Source organism: Ailuropoda melanoleuca, chromosome X (assembly GCF_002007445.2).
Source record: "Ailuropoda melanoleuca isolate Jingjing chromosome X, ASM200744v2, whole genome shotgun sequence".
Classification (NCBI taxonomy): domain Eukaryota; kingdom Metazoa; phylum Chordata; class Mammalia; order Carnivora; family Ursidae; genus Ailuropoda; species Ailuropoda melanoleuca.
The window spans coordinates 35,725,649-35,741,413 of record NC_048238.1 but is presented as its reverse complement, the minus strand read 5'-3'; the positions used below and the strand labels follow the sequence as shown (position 1 = coordinate 35,741,413).

Here is a 15,765-nt window from a genome sequence, read left to right as displayed (position 1 = left end):
AAAAAAAAAAAAAAGGAATGTGCTCTCCTGATCTAGAGCCTGTAACTATGGTTCATTAAACTCTTGTCTCAGAACTAACAGACTATACATATCAATAATATAATCAGTGGAGTATTCAAGTAGGTGCCATAAAGAGAAATCTAATGATTAAAACAATTTTTAATGCTTGAAGTGCTTATGTAAAAAGGAATGTGGTATGACCAATTCTTGAGAAAAAGCTTTTCAAATTTTGACCATTCATTTCTCCTCCTTCTAATGTTCCGTAGCCCATGTTTGGATTGGAATTGTTTTGTTTTACAGAATCAATACTGGTTCCTTTTTGAAGGATTCCAAGTACTGACACCTAGTGGCATAGTTTTGTGGACCATGGATTGATTGTCACTTAATCCCACTGAGCCATTTTGTGAAATATCTTTATTATACTTAAATAATTCCTGTTATTTCAACAACACTGAAAACAGCTAAGTTTGAGGTCATCATTTTTAAGCTGACAAAAAGAAAAAGGATTAAGTTCCTAAGGAGACAAAAGATCATCTAGTACTTTATTTTTCCTGTCATGCCTTCAAAATAATCTGAAAATGCAAACAAATATTATTAGAATTTGAAGGAAACAAAACATCTGTTGTGTTGAGAGAATTCAAATTAAAACAACAGGAGAAATACTGTGGTTGCACTGAGAGGGGAAATGCTTTCTGACTTGAATTCTAGTAAAACACATCTAGTTTAATCTGCAGTGAGAAATTAGAAAAAAAGGAAACAGATCCAGAAATTTCTAAATGTTTGCTCCCCAACCAGTTCTACCTGGCACACACATGCTGCTCCTCATTTTGTGGGGGAAATAAAGAGGCTTGATGAGGAACCCATGTTTGGTCCAGCTTGGTCCATATGTCTACTTTCACAGATTACAAGCACTGGTGCAGAGATGGTCTGTGCATAAAATACACAGATCAGTTTTATTAGTAAAATGCAGTTTGGCATGTGTATGAGCTTGCTGAGGCTGCCACAACAAAGGGTCACAAACTAGGTGGCTTAAAATAACAGAATCTATTCTCTCTCAGTTTGGGAGGCCAAAAGTCCTAAATCAAGGTGTCAGCAGGGCCATGCTCCCTCCAAAGGTTCCAAGGAAGACTCCTTCCACTCCTTGCATGCCTCTTCGAGCTTCTCATAGTTGCCTGCAATTCCCGGGGGTTCCTTGGCTTATAGATGCATCCCTCCAGTCTCAGCCCCGACTTCACGTGGCATTTTTCTCTGGATGGGTGTGACTCTGTGTCTTTACACAGCCTTCTTATAAAGACACACCAGCCATTGAATTTAGGGCCTGCCCTAATCCAGTATGACCCCATCTTAATTACATCTTCAAAGACCCTATTTCCAGATAAGGTCACATTCTGAGGCTCCAGGCAGACATGAATTTTGAGGGGAGAGTATTCAGTCCACTACCACGTGGAAACTGATTTTGCCCTGAATTGATTCTTCAGGTGTGAGTGTAAGTTACACAAATTTAATATAAAAATAATGAAACGTTATTCGGTCGCTCGTTAAGTGAGTTTTGTTGGGAATTGGTGTTAAGGTGTACTTAACATCTTTTAATGCTATTTTGAGTTAGTTTGGGGTTGCAACTTGTATGTGATACAGTGGACTGTCAGGTGACAGATGCATTTTTAGACTGAAAAATCAAGAGGCTCTTTCAGTTAAAAAGCATTTTGCGAATGTTACCTGGTGGTGATTCTCGATCTTCTCAATATCTTGTGGAAATTTTCCTGTTGCTGAATAAATGTTTACTTTGTAAGTCAACAATGTTATGAAACATTGTTAAATGACACATTTCTCTCTCTCTCTGCCAAACTTTGACAACTAGTTTTAAACATTCACCCACCATCTGTCATACCTCTGAACAGCTGTTAGCATTCGTTACAGACTGCTGTTTCCATAGTAAATGAGAAGCCCCACCTAATTAAGATTATTTTTGTGGGAAGTCCTAAAATTATGTTTAATTTGTGATTAGATTAATAGAGCAGAAACTCACTGCAGTAGCAATTTACCACTTTTTCTATAGATTAACTGATATTTTAAAATACTGCATTAGAAATAAATCAGTGTCTGGAATCCTCCATATTTTGTTTTGCTGACATCTTTATTATAGTTTTTTACTGTTTAGGGAGAGTTAGAGAGGTTTTGGTTTTTTGGTTTTGTTTTGGTTTTGTTTTTTTTTATCCAGCACTGGAAGACTACAACACTTGATTTACTATTTTGCTTTTTTGAGATGATATTAAATTAGTAGTCCTATTTGGGAACAGCATATTTTTAGAACTCAGAAGTTTCCTAAAGGGGGAAAAACTGGGACTTCTGCAATGATTTGATGTTTTCCAGCAATTTGGGGTTTGAGAAGTAAGTTGATACACTGTTAAGTTTGGATGTTTAAATAGATTACCAGTCAGGAAATGCCAAAGCTAAGTTTCCCATGAATTTGTAGTCCAGTCGGGTTAGACTTAAATGTCTAGAATGTTAAGGCCTCAGGACCTTCAGAAGCTGAGCTACTGGGACCTTCTCAGGGTGCCTTCTAGCCTTAAGCATGAGCTTCAGCAAATATGAAAACCCAGCTGGGTAGTGGGCCAGTGGTGTGACCTTTGTGCTACTTGTGTCCTGGGGCTGGAGACTGAAGTGCACTGCCGCTCACTGTGGGTTAGAGGGGTCTCTCATTCCACTGTTTCTAACAGAATGGGCAAAACTTCCCATATCTGTTTCTAGAAACATACCCAAGTATTACTGTCAGTAGAAAATTACCACATGACACAAAATTCCTAGGGTAAAGAGAGCTAGAAATAGCGTATATCTTGAATATTTTCAAAGTAGTTTTTCTTCATTCTTAAGATATCAGCAAACTTAGCAGGAAAAAAAAAAAGGCTACTAAGTGTATGGTCATTCATTAAGCAGCAGTAGAAAACAAATACAGCCAGAAACAAAGCAAGGGTTGTCTACTCTTACCATTTCTCTTCAACATTGTACTGGAGATTCTGGCCAGTGCAGTAAAGGAAGAAAAAGAAATTCAAGGTACGCAGATAAGAAAGGAAGAAGTAAAACCATCTTCTCACAGAGATATATTCTTGTATATAGAAAATCCTAAGGAATCTACCAAAAAAATCTATTAGAACTAATAGACAAGTTTAGCAAGACTGCAGGATATAAGATCAATGTACAAAAATTAACTGTATTTCTACATACAAGCAGTAAATCATGTGAACATAAAATTAAATACAATACCATTGAATAAAATATTTAGTGAACTGAACAAAAGTATAGGACTCATACACTGAAAACTACAAATGTTGCTGAAAGAAAGTAAAGAAGGTCACAATAAATGGAGAGAGAGACTGTTGGATTGGAAGACTCAGTATTGTTATGGTGACAGTTTTCCCCATATTGACCTATAGATTCAAGACAGTGCTTATCAACATCTCAGCAGAATTTTTTTTTGTAGAAGTTGACAGGCTGATCCTAAAATTTATATGGAATTGCAAAAACAATTCTGAAAAAAGAAGATCGAAGTTGGGGAACTGATTTCAAAGCTTTCTACGAAGCTACAGTAATGCAAATAGCACGGTATTGGTGTAAGGATAGACATATAGATCAGTGAAACTGAATACAGTTAAGAAATAAACCTTCCCATTCATGACCCCGTTGATTTTTAGCAAAGGTGCCCAGGAAGTTCAATGGAAAAAGGATAGTGGTGGTGTTTTGTTTTGTTTTGTTTTGTTTTGTTTTGTTTTGTTTTGTTTTAAAACATGGTGCTAGAGCAATTGGATATCCATATGCAGAGAAATTAACTTAGACCCTTTCCTCACACCCCACACAAAAAATTTCCACAAGATGGATCATAGATTCCTTTTAAGCTTAAAATAATAAAAATTTGTAAAGAAAATGTAGGAGTAAATCTTCATTACCTTGGGTTAGGCAAAGAGTTCTTAGATTCAACACAAGGGAACTCTTGGGGATGAAGGAACTGTTCTAAAACTGGATTGAGGTGATGGTTGTACAACTATAAATTTACTCAGCATTTTCAAACTATACACTTACAAGGTGCAAATTGTGTAGTTAATAAATGATGCCCTAATAAAGCTTTCAAAAGTGAAAAAACGAGAAGGAATTCCCTTTTACTTTAAAAAAAAAAACTATTTTACCCTTTTTGTATTATTTTAAGGTCAAGCACTCCTGGAAGTTCCTTCCGTGTGCTATAGGTTATAGTGTACTCTGGATCCCATAATGTCCTTTGTAATCCATCACTCCGACTACAACAGTACTTTCCAGTCTCCTGGAGTTGTCCCTGTGTCTTGACCCCAATCCAGCAAAGCCAAACTGCCTGCCTTCAGCAGTGCCCAAAGCCCACTGTGAAAAGGGGTCATCCTAGCAGATTTCACAGGGTCATCACACTGACTTCCTCCTCTCAATATTTCACGTTATGGCTAAGAATTTACCACTTACTGACTTAAAAATGCTAAATTTATTTTTCTGTCCCAAGAACTCATTTTATTAACCAATACATTGTTGTGCCTCTTGAAAGAAGTCCAAATTATCTTAAAAACATGAATTACATAATTTTACATATTTTTCAATAAGGGGGGGTACCTTCTCAGATGTGTTTTAGCTATTCATTTCTTTTACATGCAAATACATATTCATCGTTTCCCAAAGTTCACAGCTTTTTAACAGATATGACATAGTATCAGGTTTTTTTTGTCTTTTTACTGTGGTAAAATATACCTAGCCTAAACTTACCATTGTAACCATTTTTAGCGTACGATTCAGTGACATTAAGTACATTCACACTGTTGTGCAACCATCACCACCATCCATCTCCAGAACTACTTCCAGCTTCCACAGCTAAAACCCCCGTACTTATGAAACAGCAACCCACCAGTTCCTTCTCTCCCCAGCCCCTGGTAGCCACCATTCTACTTTCGGTCTCAATGAATATGACTAGCGTAGATAACTCATGTAAGTGGAATCCTACCATATTTGTTCTTTGGTGACTGACTGGTGTATTTCACCTAATGTTGTATCCTCGGTGTTCATCCATGCTGTAGCACGTATCATAATCTCCTTCCTTTTAAAGGCTGGAAACTGTTTCATTGTAGGTATACACCACATTTTGTTTATCCATTTGTCCAATATCGATGCTTTATGATAGATACTCCTATAACAGGAAAAACCCAGTTCTCAAAACTAAAGCTGTTCAATAGTAGGGAATCCAACCTTTGTTCGATCCCCCAGGCAGTTGCTCTGCGTGGGCTCCAAGTTAGCTCCTGTGTTCTACATCTTTGTGAAAGGAATGTGTGATTTTCACTGGAAGTATGATTAACTACAGGAGTCTGTCTGGTTCCCGTATTTGTTCAGATGAATTACTTCTTCAAACAGGGACTGGAATTTACTCTGAAATACCGAGAGTAATGAATCAGCTTGTCCTTGGTCCCAGTGTTGCCCACTGAGTGCCACTGTCTTTTTATGGCACCACAATCCACTTTACCAGAAGGCAGAGGAATGTTCAAAAAGCCATCAAAGTGCAACAAGCACTGATTCTTCTTCATCCTTTTCTCAAGGAAGGGAGGAGTTTTACCCCAGAAAGGAATGTGATAAGCTCACTTGAAGAATATTTGGTGGGGTTGGCTTGCAGCATTCATAATCCAAGAACATAGCTGCTTTCTTCTCTTTGTGACCTAACATTGTCTCATTAAAACCTCTTCTGCCAAACTGTTCTGTTCTCTTATAACTTGCCACGATAGAAATTCATTTTTGCTACAGCTACTCGTACAAATGCTTGGTGTTTACCCGTGCAAAGTGAAAGTCCTATCAGAAGTCAGAAATTATTGTATGACCTTGGGGATTTCATAGTATTATATGACACACCTGATGTAAATGTTTTCTTTTAAAACAGCAAATAATAAGATATTCATTTAGTTAAATATCATTTAAGTATTTTAGATGCTTCAGAAGAGCACATTAAGAAATGAGGCTTCTGGGGCGCCTGGGTGGCTCAGTTGGTTAAGCGTCTGTCTTCGGCCCAGGTCATGATCCCGGGATCCTGAGATCGAGTCCCACATCAGGCTCCCTGCTCCGCGGGGAGTCTGCTTCTCCCTCTGCCCCTCCCCTCTGCTCATGTTCTTGCTGTCTTGCTCTCTCTCAAATAAATTAATTAAAATCTTTAAAAAATAAATTTAGAAATTTTTTTAAAAAGAAATGAAGCTTCAACACTTTGTTAATGTTAGTGTTTTAATGGAAAAGAAATTCATATCCTACTGAAATTTCTCACAGGTGGGCAGACACTTGCATCTGGTAGTAAAAAGTTCCCTCTTTCAGAAGGCTTGAGTAGAAGCAAAATAAAGCCACCTACATCATCTAAGTAGTGTTTTTTCCTTATGTTTTCTTTCGCTTGCTCAAGAATAAGCATTATGATTTGTTTCTTACCAGGCTCAATTTTAGGGTTAATTCCCAAATGAAAAGGGCCGACAGAACAGTCATGTTAGGTCATCTGAGGCCACTGCTTGAGTTTCTCAGAAAGAGCTGCCAACTGCCCAGAATCTGTGACAGTGGCCTATATTGTTAGGCCACCAAAGGGATGAACTAGGAGGTCAAGCAAGTCTTAATTTGTTGGTTTCAAAAATAAATCCCCATAAGTGCAATGTTCTAATGGGCTTAAAACAAAAGCAGCTCTGTACACAGACAACCAAATGAGGGTCTCCGTTGGGGTACTTTCACTGTCAAAATCCAAAGTATTTTTGCATCCTTCTCAAGAACTCTTGAACTGGCCCAGATGAACTGATTGTTCAGTTTCCTTTTTGCTGTCAGATGAAAACTTTCATAATTGATTTAGTTACAGTAGCATATTACTAAGCCAGCTGGGCCCCTTCTTAAGACTTCAGGTAAGGATATATACCCCATCATGATTTTCTAAAGCTTGATTTAAGCTAGCATTTCACTACTATAGCATTAGGCTAAATTTTTCCTGGGACATCTAACTCAAGGGCTCCCGGGACCATTCTTATTGGGCAGGAAATACAATATACAGTCCATCAGATACCCACTTCTAACTTTACCCCCAAGTCTTGGGCCATAGTAGTGGTAGGCAGCCCTGAACCTTTCTCCAGGGCAAATCTAAATTCCAGGGTGGGACTCTTGCTGCTTTCTTACAGTCAGTCACTAGATTTGTGGATTTGACTTTTTTTTTAGATGAGAAACAAGTTTAGTTTAAAATTGATAAAATTTAGCTATTTACATGTTTTCTGACCTTTCAGAGGGAAAGTTAGCACAAAATACAAATTGTGAAGGGTAGTGTGCAAATGAAAGTATATTCTTTAAACGGATGGAGTGTATTATCTCCATGCAGATGGAGGGTCGTCTGTGTGACTAATTTTTGAGTGCTTCCTTCAACTATTTTTTAGAAAATTAAATTGATTTTTAGAAGTTTTACAGAATATTAATCTTTAGGAAAAATCATTTTTAGTGCTGAAAGATATTTTTTTAATCCCAAAGAAGAAAAATGCCCTGGGTGATTTTAATTTCTTTTTGTAGATCATAATATCTCGATGCATAATCAATCTTAGATTTGTGAGCAGGACAGGTTATAGTTCTTTGCAAAGTTTCATTGTAGCTTCTTAAATTTTTGAAAATCCCGTTTTAAATCTTGTAGTGTGTTTCTTTCACACTTACATTTCCCATCACCCAGTCTCTAGACCACTATTAAATATACTGCTCTTCTCCTACTTCGGACTGTGTCATGTTAATGATGCCAGAGATCTTTGAAAGCGCATTTTCCTATTTCTAACCTAAAGACGGCAAGTTGATGTATAAACTTGAGCAGGAAAAGTAGATTTTTAGATCTCAGAAGATTTTCTTCAATCTCTGACTTTGTAAAATCCGCTCCAGTGCAGTGGTAGTTGAATATCAGTTATATTACACTTTCATAGTAAATCCCTTTCCCTCACAATTTGCCAGATTTCAAATGTATTAAAAAAAAAAAAACTGTTGGATATCAATAGCTGACCTGCTAGGTTCACTGAAAAGAAGTGACACTGAAACTTGTTTCTAATCACCGAGCTTTTTCACAGACAACTCAGAAGCTGTAAAGAATGTTCTAAATAAGATACTCTGTTTCCAGAGCAAGTCATTTCGATTCATTCCATCATTGTTCATAAACTCGGGAACACTGTTCTTATCTGCCGTACTAGGATCACAGACACATTTCATTACATACTTTGCAGCTAAATATTTGACTCTGGAAAACTTGAATTGCTTTCCAGGAGGGAGCTCCTTCAGTCACTTTGAAGTAAGTGGCAAGAGGGTGCTTGCTAATGAACTTCAGCAGAGTTCCCTGCAATTCTACAAACCCATTCATTATTTGGCCCATATCTGAAGTCTAATTGCAAAAGTTATAATCTTATCTCAACCAATACACATTCTCATCCTGAGATTTGGTTTTCTCTGTGCTAAAGTTAGTGAGACATATAACCCAGTGATAGTAACTTTATAGTTCTCTGCCAACCATTCCATTTTAAATGTTGATCTTGCTAAATGCCGCATATAAACTGGGAGCAAAACAAAGCCTTCCATTTGAGGACTAGAAACCAGAAGAGCATGAGATATGATGGAGTATGGTTAAAAAAAAAAAAAGACTTGATTTACTGTGTTGAATGTGAAGAAAAAGTGACATCTTAACTGATTTCATCTTTAGGTTTGGAAGTACAATCTCAGTAGAGTTGAATTTAATATTACCACCAACTTTAGTCTGCTCTGTTTAAAATAGCCCATCTCAAATATAGAATTGTGGCCTCCTAACAGAACTGTGCTTATATTTCTTAGGACAGAAAGATTAAGCGTGTCCATATAGCTGTGTGTGGTCATATCTGACCCAGTGCCAGAGACTAGCAGAGAGCAGCCTGAGACAGTGTGAAACAGTCTGTTCCCCTTGCAGCTGTTCACATTTCCTCGTTTTGCCGTGTGTGTGTCTGTCTGTGTGTGTGTGTGTGTGTGTGTGTGTGAGAGAGAGAGAGAGACAGAGAGACAGAATACAAAGTGCTGAAGTTGGGGAACCTTCATTGGAAAGAGAGAACAGTAACATTCGTTCTTGTTTTCTCTCTAGGGATTTTTTTTTTCTAAAGATTTTATAGAGAGAGAGAGCACGAGAGCATGAAGTGGGAGGGGCAGAGGAACAGGGAGAAGCAGGCTCCCCGCTGAGCAGCGATTCCCAGGACCTGAGATCATGACCTGAGCCGAGGGCAGATGCTTAACCAACTCAGCCACCCAGACGAGCCTCTATAGGGATAATTTACTAATATTCTTCCCTCTCTCAACCTCATCTTCTACACCTCAGCTTTACAAATACACTCGATGTCTTCAAACTGAGGGTTACTGAAAGGGAGGTGGGCAGGGGGATGGGTTAAATAGGTGATGGGATTGAGGCAGGCATTCGTGATGAGCTCTGGGTGATGTATGGAAGTGTTGAATCACTATATGGTACACCTGAAACTAACACCGTATGTTAACTGGAAGTAAAAACTTAAGAGGCACCTGGGTGGCTCAGTTTGTTAAGCAACTGAGTCTTGATTTCTGCTCAGGTCATAATCTTAGGGTCATGAGATTGAGCGACACATCAGGCTATGGAGCCTGCCTAAGATCCTCTATCTCCCTCTCTACCTCCTCCCCCCCCCTCCAACATCAAACTCATGCTCACTCTCTCTCAAAAAAAAAAAAAAAGGAAAAAAGTTCAAAAACAAATGCACGTGATATCTTCACATTGCAGGAGAGCAAATAGCAGAAGGAAATACATTTTGCCATTTCAATCCACCAGGAAATTTAGCTTCTTGAGCAGGGGTTGACAAACTACGGTGCTCAGGCCAAACCCAGCCAGCCATATATTTTTGTAAATAAAGTTTTATTGGAACACAGCCATGTCCATTCGTTTACAGATTGTTAACGGCTGCCTTTGCATACACAGCAAGGCCGAGCGGCTGACAGAGTCCTTACTGCCACAAAGCCTGAGATATTTACCATCTGGCCAGGAAATGAATAGAATTCTAGCATTCCTTAACAGGGCAAGGCTTGTAGTTGATTGGCTAATATCTTTCAAGTCATATTTCTTATATTTTTTCCTACAACCTGTAAGTAGCATTGTGTGTAGTTCTTTCCCCCTAATATTTGCTGAAGGTGTCTCCCTGGCAGAAGACTTTGTGTATTCCTGAAATCTGGTATGAGAGAAAGGATGGCACATCAGGAGTTCATGGTCTAGTCCCTGCTGCTCTGGCTACAGAACCCTGAGCACACTTCACCTCACTGGACCTCAGCTTTCTCCTTAAAAAAGTGGAGTTGCTGAACCATGTTGGTCTTCTTCTACCTTGAAAATTTGATGAAGTAAGTCAACCTGGAAACACACTCCAAAAAAGAAATATGGTCAAAATAGATTTAATTTTGAGGGAAAGTTTTTAGCTATGCAGGAAGGACCAAAGATAATGATATCTGGTTCCTAAAGAAACAAGCTAAGAAAGAAGTATTCCCAGTCTGTTTATTTTTATGTCACTCTGAAATTTTTTTTAAATATCTATTTCCAGTTCCTCTGCACCAACTCAAATGCGTCTTTATTTTTTAAAGAAACATGTATTAAACATCTCCTGTGTACTCAGCCCCATGTGAGATGCTATTATTGAATGTCAAAGAACTCAAGAGTCTGGTCATGGGAAAGAGAAAGCAGCCCTTAGACAGCATGTTCCAGAATCCTGTCCCTCAGGCAGCCAGGGTCCTCTCGGCTGTCAACGCACTTGATGTGGCAATCATCAGATGTTGGCTTTGTCCTGGGTTCTGCATCATCAGTGGGCTCTGGAGCTGGCCTCAGCAGCACCCTCTCAGCTCTCAGCTCCTACACCCAGGTGTTACCCCACAGCTACTTACTTCTGGGTCCCTTTGCTCCGTGCAGGCAGCCCTCTTGGACAGGGCTCCATCAAGATGGCTGCAGCCAGATCACACTCTGAGGCAGCTCCTTGACTCATGGGAAACACACACAAACACTACAAGTGTGGGTTGCCCTACGCTGGCCTCTTCCTACTGGTAAGGGTTGCCCCAGGTGGCCTCCGGCCAGGAAAGAGGCAGACATCAGTATGTTTTCACTCGGGACCACAGACACCACCTGTCAAGCTGCCCCAAGGACTCTCAGCTCCAACCCGGTGCACCCGAGGCGGGCTTCAGAAGTCACTGCAACCTGGCAAGCATCCCTCCAGAGAGTGAGCTAACGAGCTCTTGTTACTGGCACCTCCAGTTTCTCTGCGTGGTTCTCTTGGAGCACCCACCACCCTTCCCTGGGCATGAGGAAGAAGGCAACTCTCCCTGTCTTCCTCCCCAGGAGGAAGGAAGGAGAGATCAAATGCTTGCTCTCCTTGTCCTGTGACTCCTACAGACGCCAGGCTTCTGCCTCTGTAGGCAGAGTAGAGCATGAGGGTGAGTGCGGAAGGACCATTTGGGCTGCCTTTCAGCAAGCCCTAGACAGATGGTCTGGCAGCTCTCTAGCAGGCTTGGTGCTACTTACTTCCTATTGGTCTTAGCTCTGGGCTCCAGCTAAAGGTCCAAGACAACAGGGAAAGTCCCAAATCACATCATTCTAGTTAGTCTTTATATATGCTGCAGCTTTCCTTTGTTCTCAAAACCCAGCCACATCTCACTCGCTCCCATGCCTTCACAAAACCACCTAGACTTGAACTTCGAATCCATAAGAATGAGAAGTTGAAAAGCTGCATATTTCTGACTACTGTTTTAAAACACTAATGTTACATTGCATTAAAGCGTTCCTCCATGGAGGATTTTTTTATTTACCTGCTTTGCCACATTTCTGAAATGGTTTGTATTTGTTGTGGGTATCGCTAAAATATTTTGAGTCCCAAAGGCAAAAAACTCAGTCCCAGAAATTGAAGAGGGAAATGAAAGTTGGCATGTTATGCATGCATATCCAGATAGTCTCCAACTTGGGGCTCACTCAGCTGAGATCCCTTCCAGTTGACGGCACTGGGGGGACCAGACTACTTTCAGGTTCTCAAAGGGATCCAGCTGTCATAGGTTTCTGGGCCTTTAGCTCTATGTGTCTTTGGAATTTGGGCATTCTTTGAGGACAAGAACTGTCCTTTTCATTTTCATAACCCCAGTAAGTAGAACTGCACTGCCTAGTACATAGTAGGAGCTCAGTTAATGGATGGATGGATGGATGGATGGATGGATGGATGGATGGATGAATGAATGAGTCCACAAGGGCTCACTTCTGTTGGTGACAAAGTGAGCCCCTTCCCTCCCTGCCATGGTTCTTACTTGCCTTTCTGCTTCATGAGCCGGCAGTTGAGATTCACCATATATTCTTAGCTATCCATTGTGTCCAGCCTGCCTGGACTGTTCCAGTCCCGGGCTCTCCTAGGAGCTGGAGGGGCAGAGCCCAGTGCCCCCACCTCAGACAGAAGACCCCTTCTTTTAAGTCCTTCCAACTGCTTCTGCCTTGATTGGAAGCACCCAACCTCTCCCTCATCCCACCACTAGTTCCCCTGCACTTTGGGCGAATATGTGATGTACTGGATCAGGCCAGACCAAAGAAGCAGAAGAAAATTTGCTCTGAGCACTTTTTTGGGAGCAGGGCCCTGAAAATGTTGACACTGAAGGCATCTGTATGCCACGTGTAAAGTGGCTGTAAGGCTAGAACAGTGGTTCTCACTTTACTACTCTGTGCCTCAGTATCCTCATCTGTAAAGTGGGAATAATAAGGGCATTGCCCTAATAGGGTTGTCTGAGGTTAAACAAGGGAATATAAAGAATTTTCACTAATAACTAGCATCTAGTAAGTATTCAATAAAAGTAGCAATTCTTATTGGTACAACTACTGTTACTCTCAGAAGTTAACATTTGCACGTAAGATTTCCAAATACCTAAGGAGTTTATTAAAGTACAAATTTCTGGACCTCCTTTGCAAATTCTGATTCAGTGGGTCTGGAGTGGGGCCCAGGAATCTCTATGTTTAACAATTCCAGCTGGTGCTGCTACAGGTTCTCAAGAAACCACACTGACATAAGACCTAGGGAATTTTTCAACTTCTGGTTCCTTACTTTTGGTGGGTTGTTTTTTTTTTCTTCTATTTTATATTGCATATGTACAGTATTTCATTTATCTCTGAAGGCTAGTCTGGGAACCTAACACTATATATAACATTATTTCTATGGGAAAATCCATTCCCTGGTTCCAAATTTCAAAAGGTACAGTCTTTAGAGATAGAAGCCATTCAGAGGATGAAGACTCCCCATGTGCACTCTACAGGGATTTGGGTGAATTTTGTGAGCCAGCCACATATCTCTAGTTCCCTGTTAATACAGTTGATCTCTGAACAACACAGAAGTTAGGGGGGCCAACCCCTGCATAATCAAAAATCCACATCTAACTTTGGCTCCCCCAAAAGTTAACTAATATCCTACTGTTGACCTAAAGCCTTAGCAATAACCTAGTCAGTTAACACATATTTTGTATATGTATTATATACTGAATTCTTACCATTAAGTAAGCTAGAGAAAAGAAAATGTTAAGAAAATCATAAGAGAGGCACCTGGCTGGCTCAGTCAGTAGAGCATGTGACTCTTGATCTTGGGGTCATGAGTTTGAGCCCCACATTGGGCATAGAGCTTACTTTTTAAAGTAAATAAGGAAAAAGCCCCCTTCTTATTTCTAGAGGAGAAGGAACGTGGGGAAATAAAAAACTTGTCAAGAGACTCCTTGCACTTAACAAACTGGCAAATAAATAGCTTTCTATAAAATTGTAATACATACTACGGATCTACTGATGAGGGTACAGGGAGATACGTACTCAGTGCCGATGAGATTGTAATTGGGGCAGCCTTTAAAAAAAAACATAAGGAAGATGGGCGCCTGGGTGACTCAGTGGGTTAAGTGTCTGCCTTCGGCTCTGGTCGTGATCTCAGAGTCCTGGGATTGAGCCCTGCATTGGGCTCCCTGCTCAGCGGGGAGTCTGCTTCTCCCTCTCCCTCTATGCACTCTCTCTCTCAAATAAATAAAATCTTTTTAAAAGTCATAAGAAAAAATACATTCAGAGTACTTTACTGTGTTTATTGGGGAAAAATCCCCACAATACATAAACCCATGCAGTTCAGATCCATGCTGTTTAAACAGCACTTTACTAGTCTACTTACACTGTGCATTTAACCTCTGATTTAGTAGTACTTTCTCAAGGCCCTTGTTTAAAAATGGTCACTGCTCTATCTTCACATTGTTCTCATCGGGCATCTTTGTAATTAATTTATGTATTTCTCATAAGGCGTTTTTATGTGTGGTGTGGCCCAAACAAGTCATAAGGCTTTATCATGCATCAGTATAAACAAATCTAACTGTAACCTGAAGGATGTATACAGTCAGTATTTGACCTGTACACTAGCATTGTGGTACATGGGAGGAAGGAAAAAAGAACTAAACAAAAACCAACCCCAAAAAAACCCCACCTGTTTTAGAGAAGTTAGGAAATAGACATGGCAGAGTAGCCAAAATCCATTTAAACTTTTCACTTTTCAAAGCAGACTGTCAAATGAGCCATTTCGTTTGAGGTAGAAATTAATATCTTAATTGCATTTCCACCCTACACAGATTTTTCTTTAAAGAATTAAGTTGCCTTCAGAAAGTCAAATTTTGATTCAGTTAGATTTGTGGCGTTTTTGAAATATATTTAGATTCTTTTCAGTATCTTCTCATGCTCTGTGAATTTGCAAATGCAAAAGGAAAAAGTTCATGTCCTTGATTTCCTGCTGAAGGATGCCAGCACTGTTACTGTTAATAAATAGCCCTAGTAAAACAAGCATAAACCTTTTGTGAGAACATTCCTTCCTAGAAGGAGTTGGGTTTGCCCTTTCCCAAGATTTAGATTTCGGTGAAAATTCTTTCAGACGTGTCTTGGCCAGAAAGCATTCTTTCATTTTGCTCTGTGTCCACGTTAGTTGAATGTTGCTTCTACGAGAGGCAACAAAATATTGCAGTTCTGAAATAGTGATCGATTTTAAATGAGAAAGGAAGCTGCCACATTGACAGAATCTTGGACCATCTATTTGAAGATGATTTTCTAAAATGATACGTGTAAGACTCCTCTTGCAACAAGTTTTACTGAATGAGTAAGAGATTATTAATGGGAGGAGACCATTGAAATCAGCAGCCAGCATTTGTCAGAGGAAGATATTGTTTAGGGAAATAATAAATATGCAGCTCTGAACTTTGAGCAAAGAATTATGAGTGTTGATCGGATTTTCTTCTTTGCTTTTAGCTGTATGACAAAATTAACACAAAGTCTTCACCACAAATCAGGAATCCTCCGAGTGATGCAGTACAGAGAGCCAAAGAGGTAAGTGACATATTTTGTAAATGTATTTGGGAGTCTTATTTGCTACCTTTATGGAAAACATTTCTGCTGCACAGTAAGAGGTGGTTCCTTGGAGTCACGGTTGGACCATTACAGTCAGATTTAGTATTTCTAAGTTTATCACTGAACATTTTACATACAGGAAAGAAAGAAAAGCCTCAGGGACAACAATGCCTCGATTTCTAGTTCTGGTTCTGCTATGTAAACTTGAACATGTTAATATAACAATTGTACTTCTCTTTTTTTTTAAAAATAAGTTATTTTACTGCGCTTTGTTGGAAATAGGCTATGAAAATTTGAGTTGCTTTTTTTTTTTTTTTTTTTTTTAAAATTTTTTTTTTTTTTTT

General features: G+C 39.5%; 1 protein-coding gene across 13 annotated transcripts in view; it reads left to right on the top strand.

The window, feature by feature from the left end:
• The window catches only part of CASK (calcium/calmodulin dependent serine protein kinase), a 350,328-nt gene that overhangs the window by 268,590 nt on the left and 65,973 nt on the right, over nucleotides 1–15,765 (top strand). For all 13 annotated transcript variants that reach the window (XM_019804579.2, XM_019804606.2, XM_019804597.2 and 10 more), the window contains one exon: nucleotides 15,323–15,400. In XM_019804579.2, coding sequence (XP_019660138.1) covers nucleotides 15,323–15,400 — 78 coding nt within the window. The remainder of the gene's footprint in view (nucleotides 1–15,322; nucleotides 15,401–15,765) is intronic.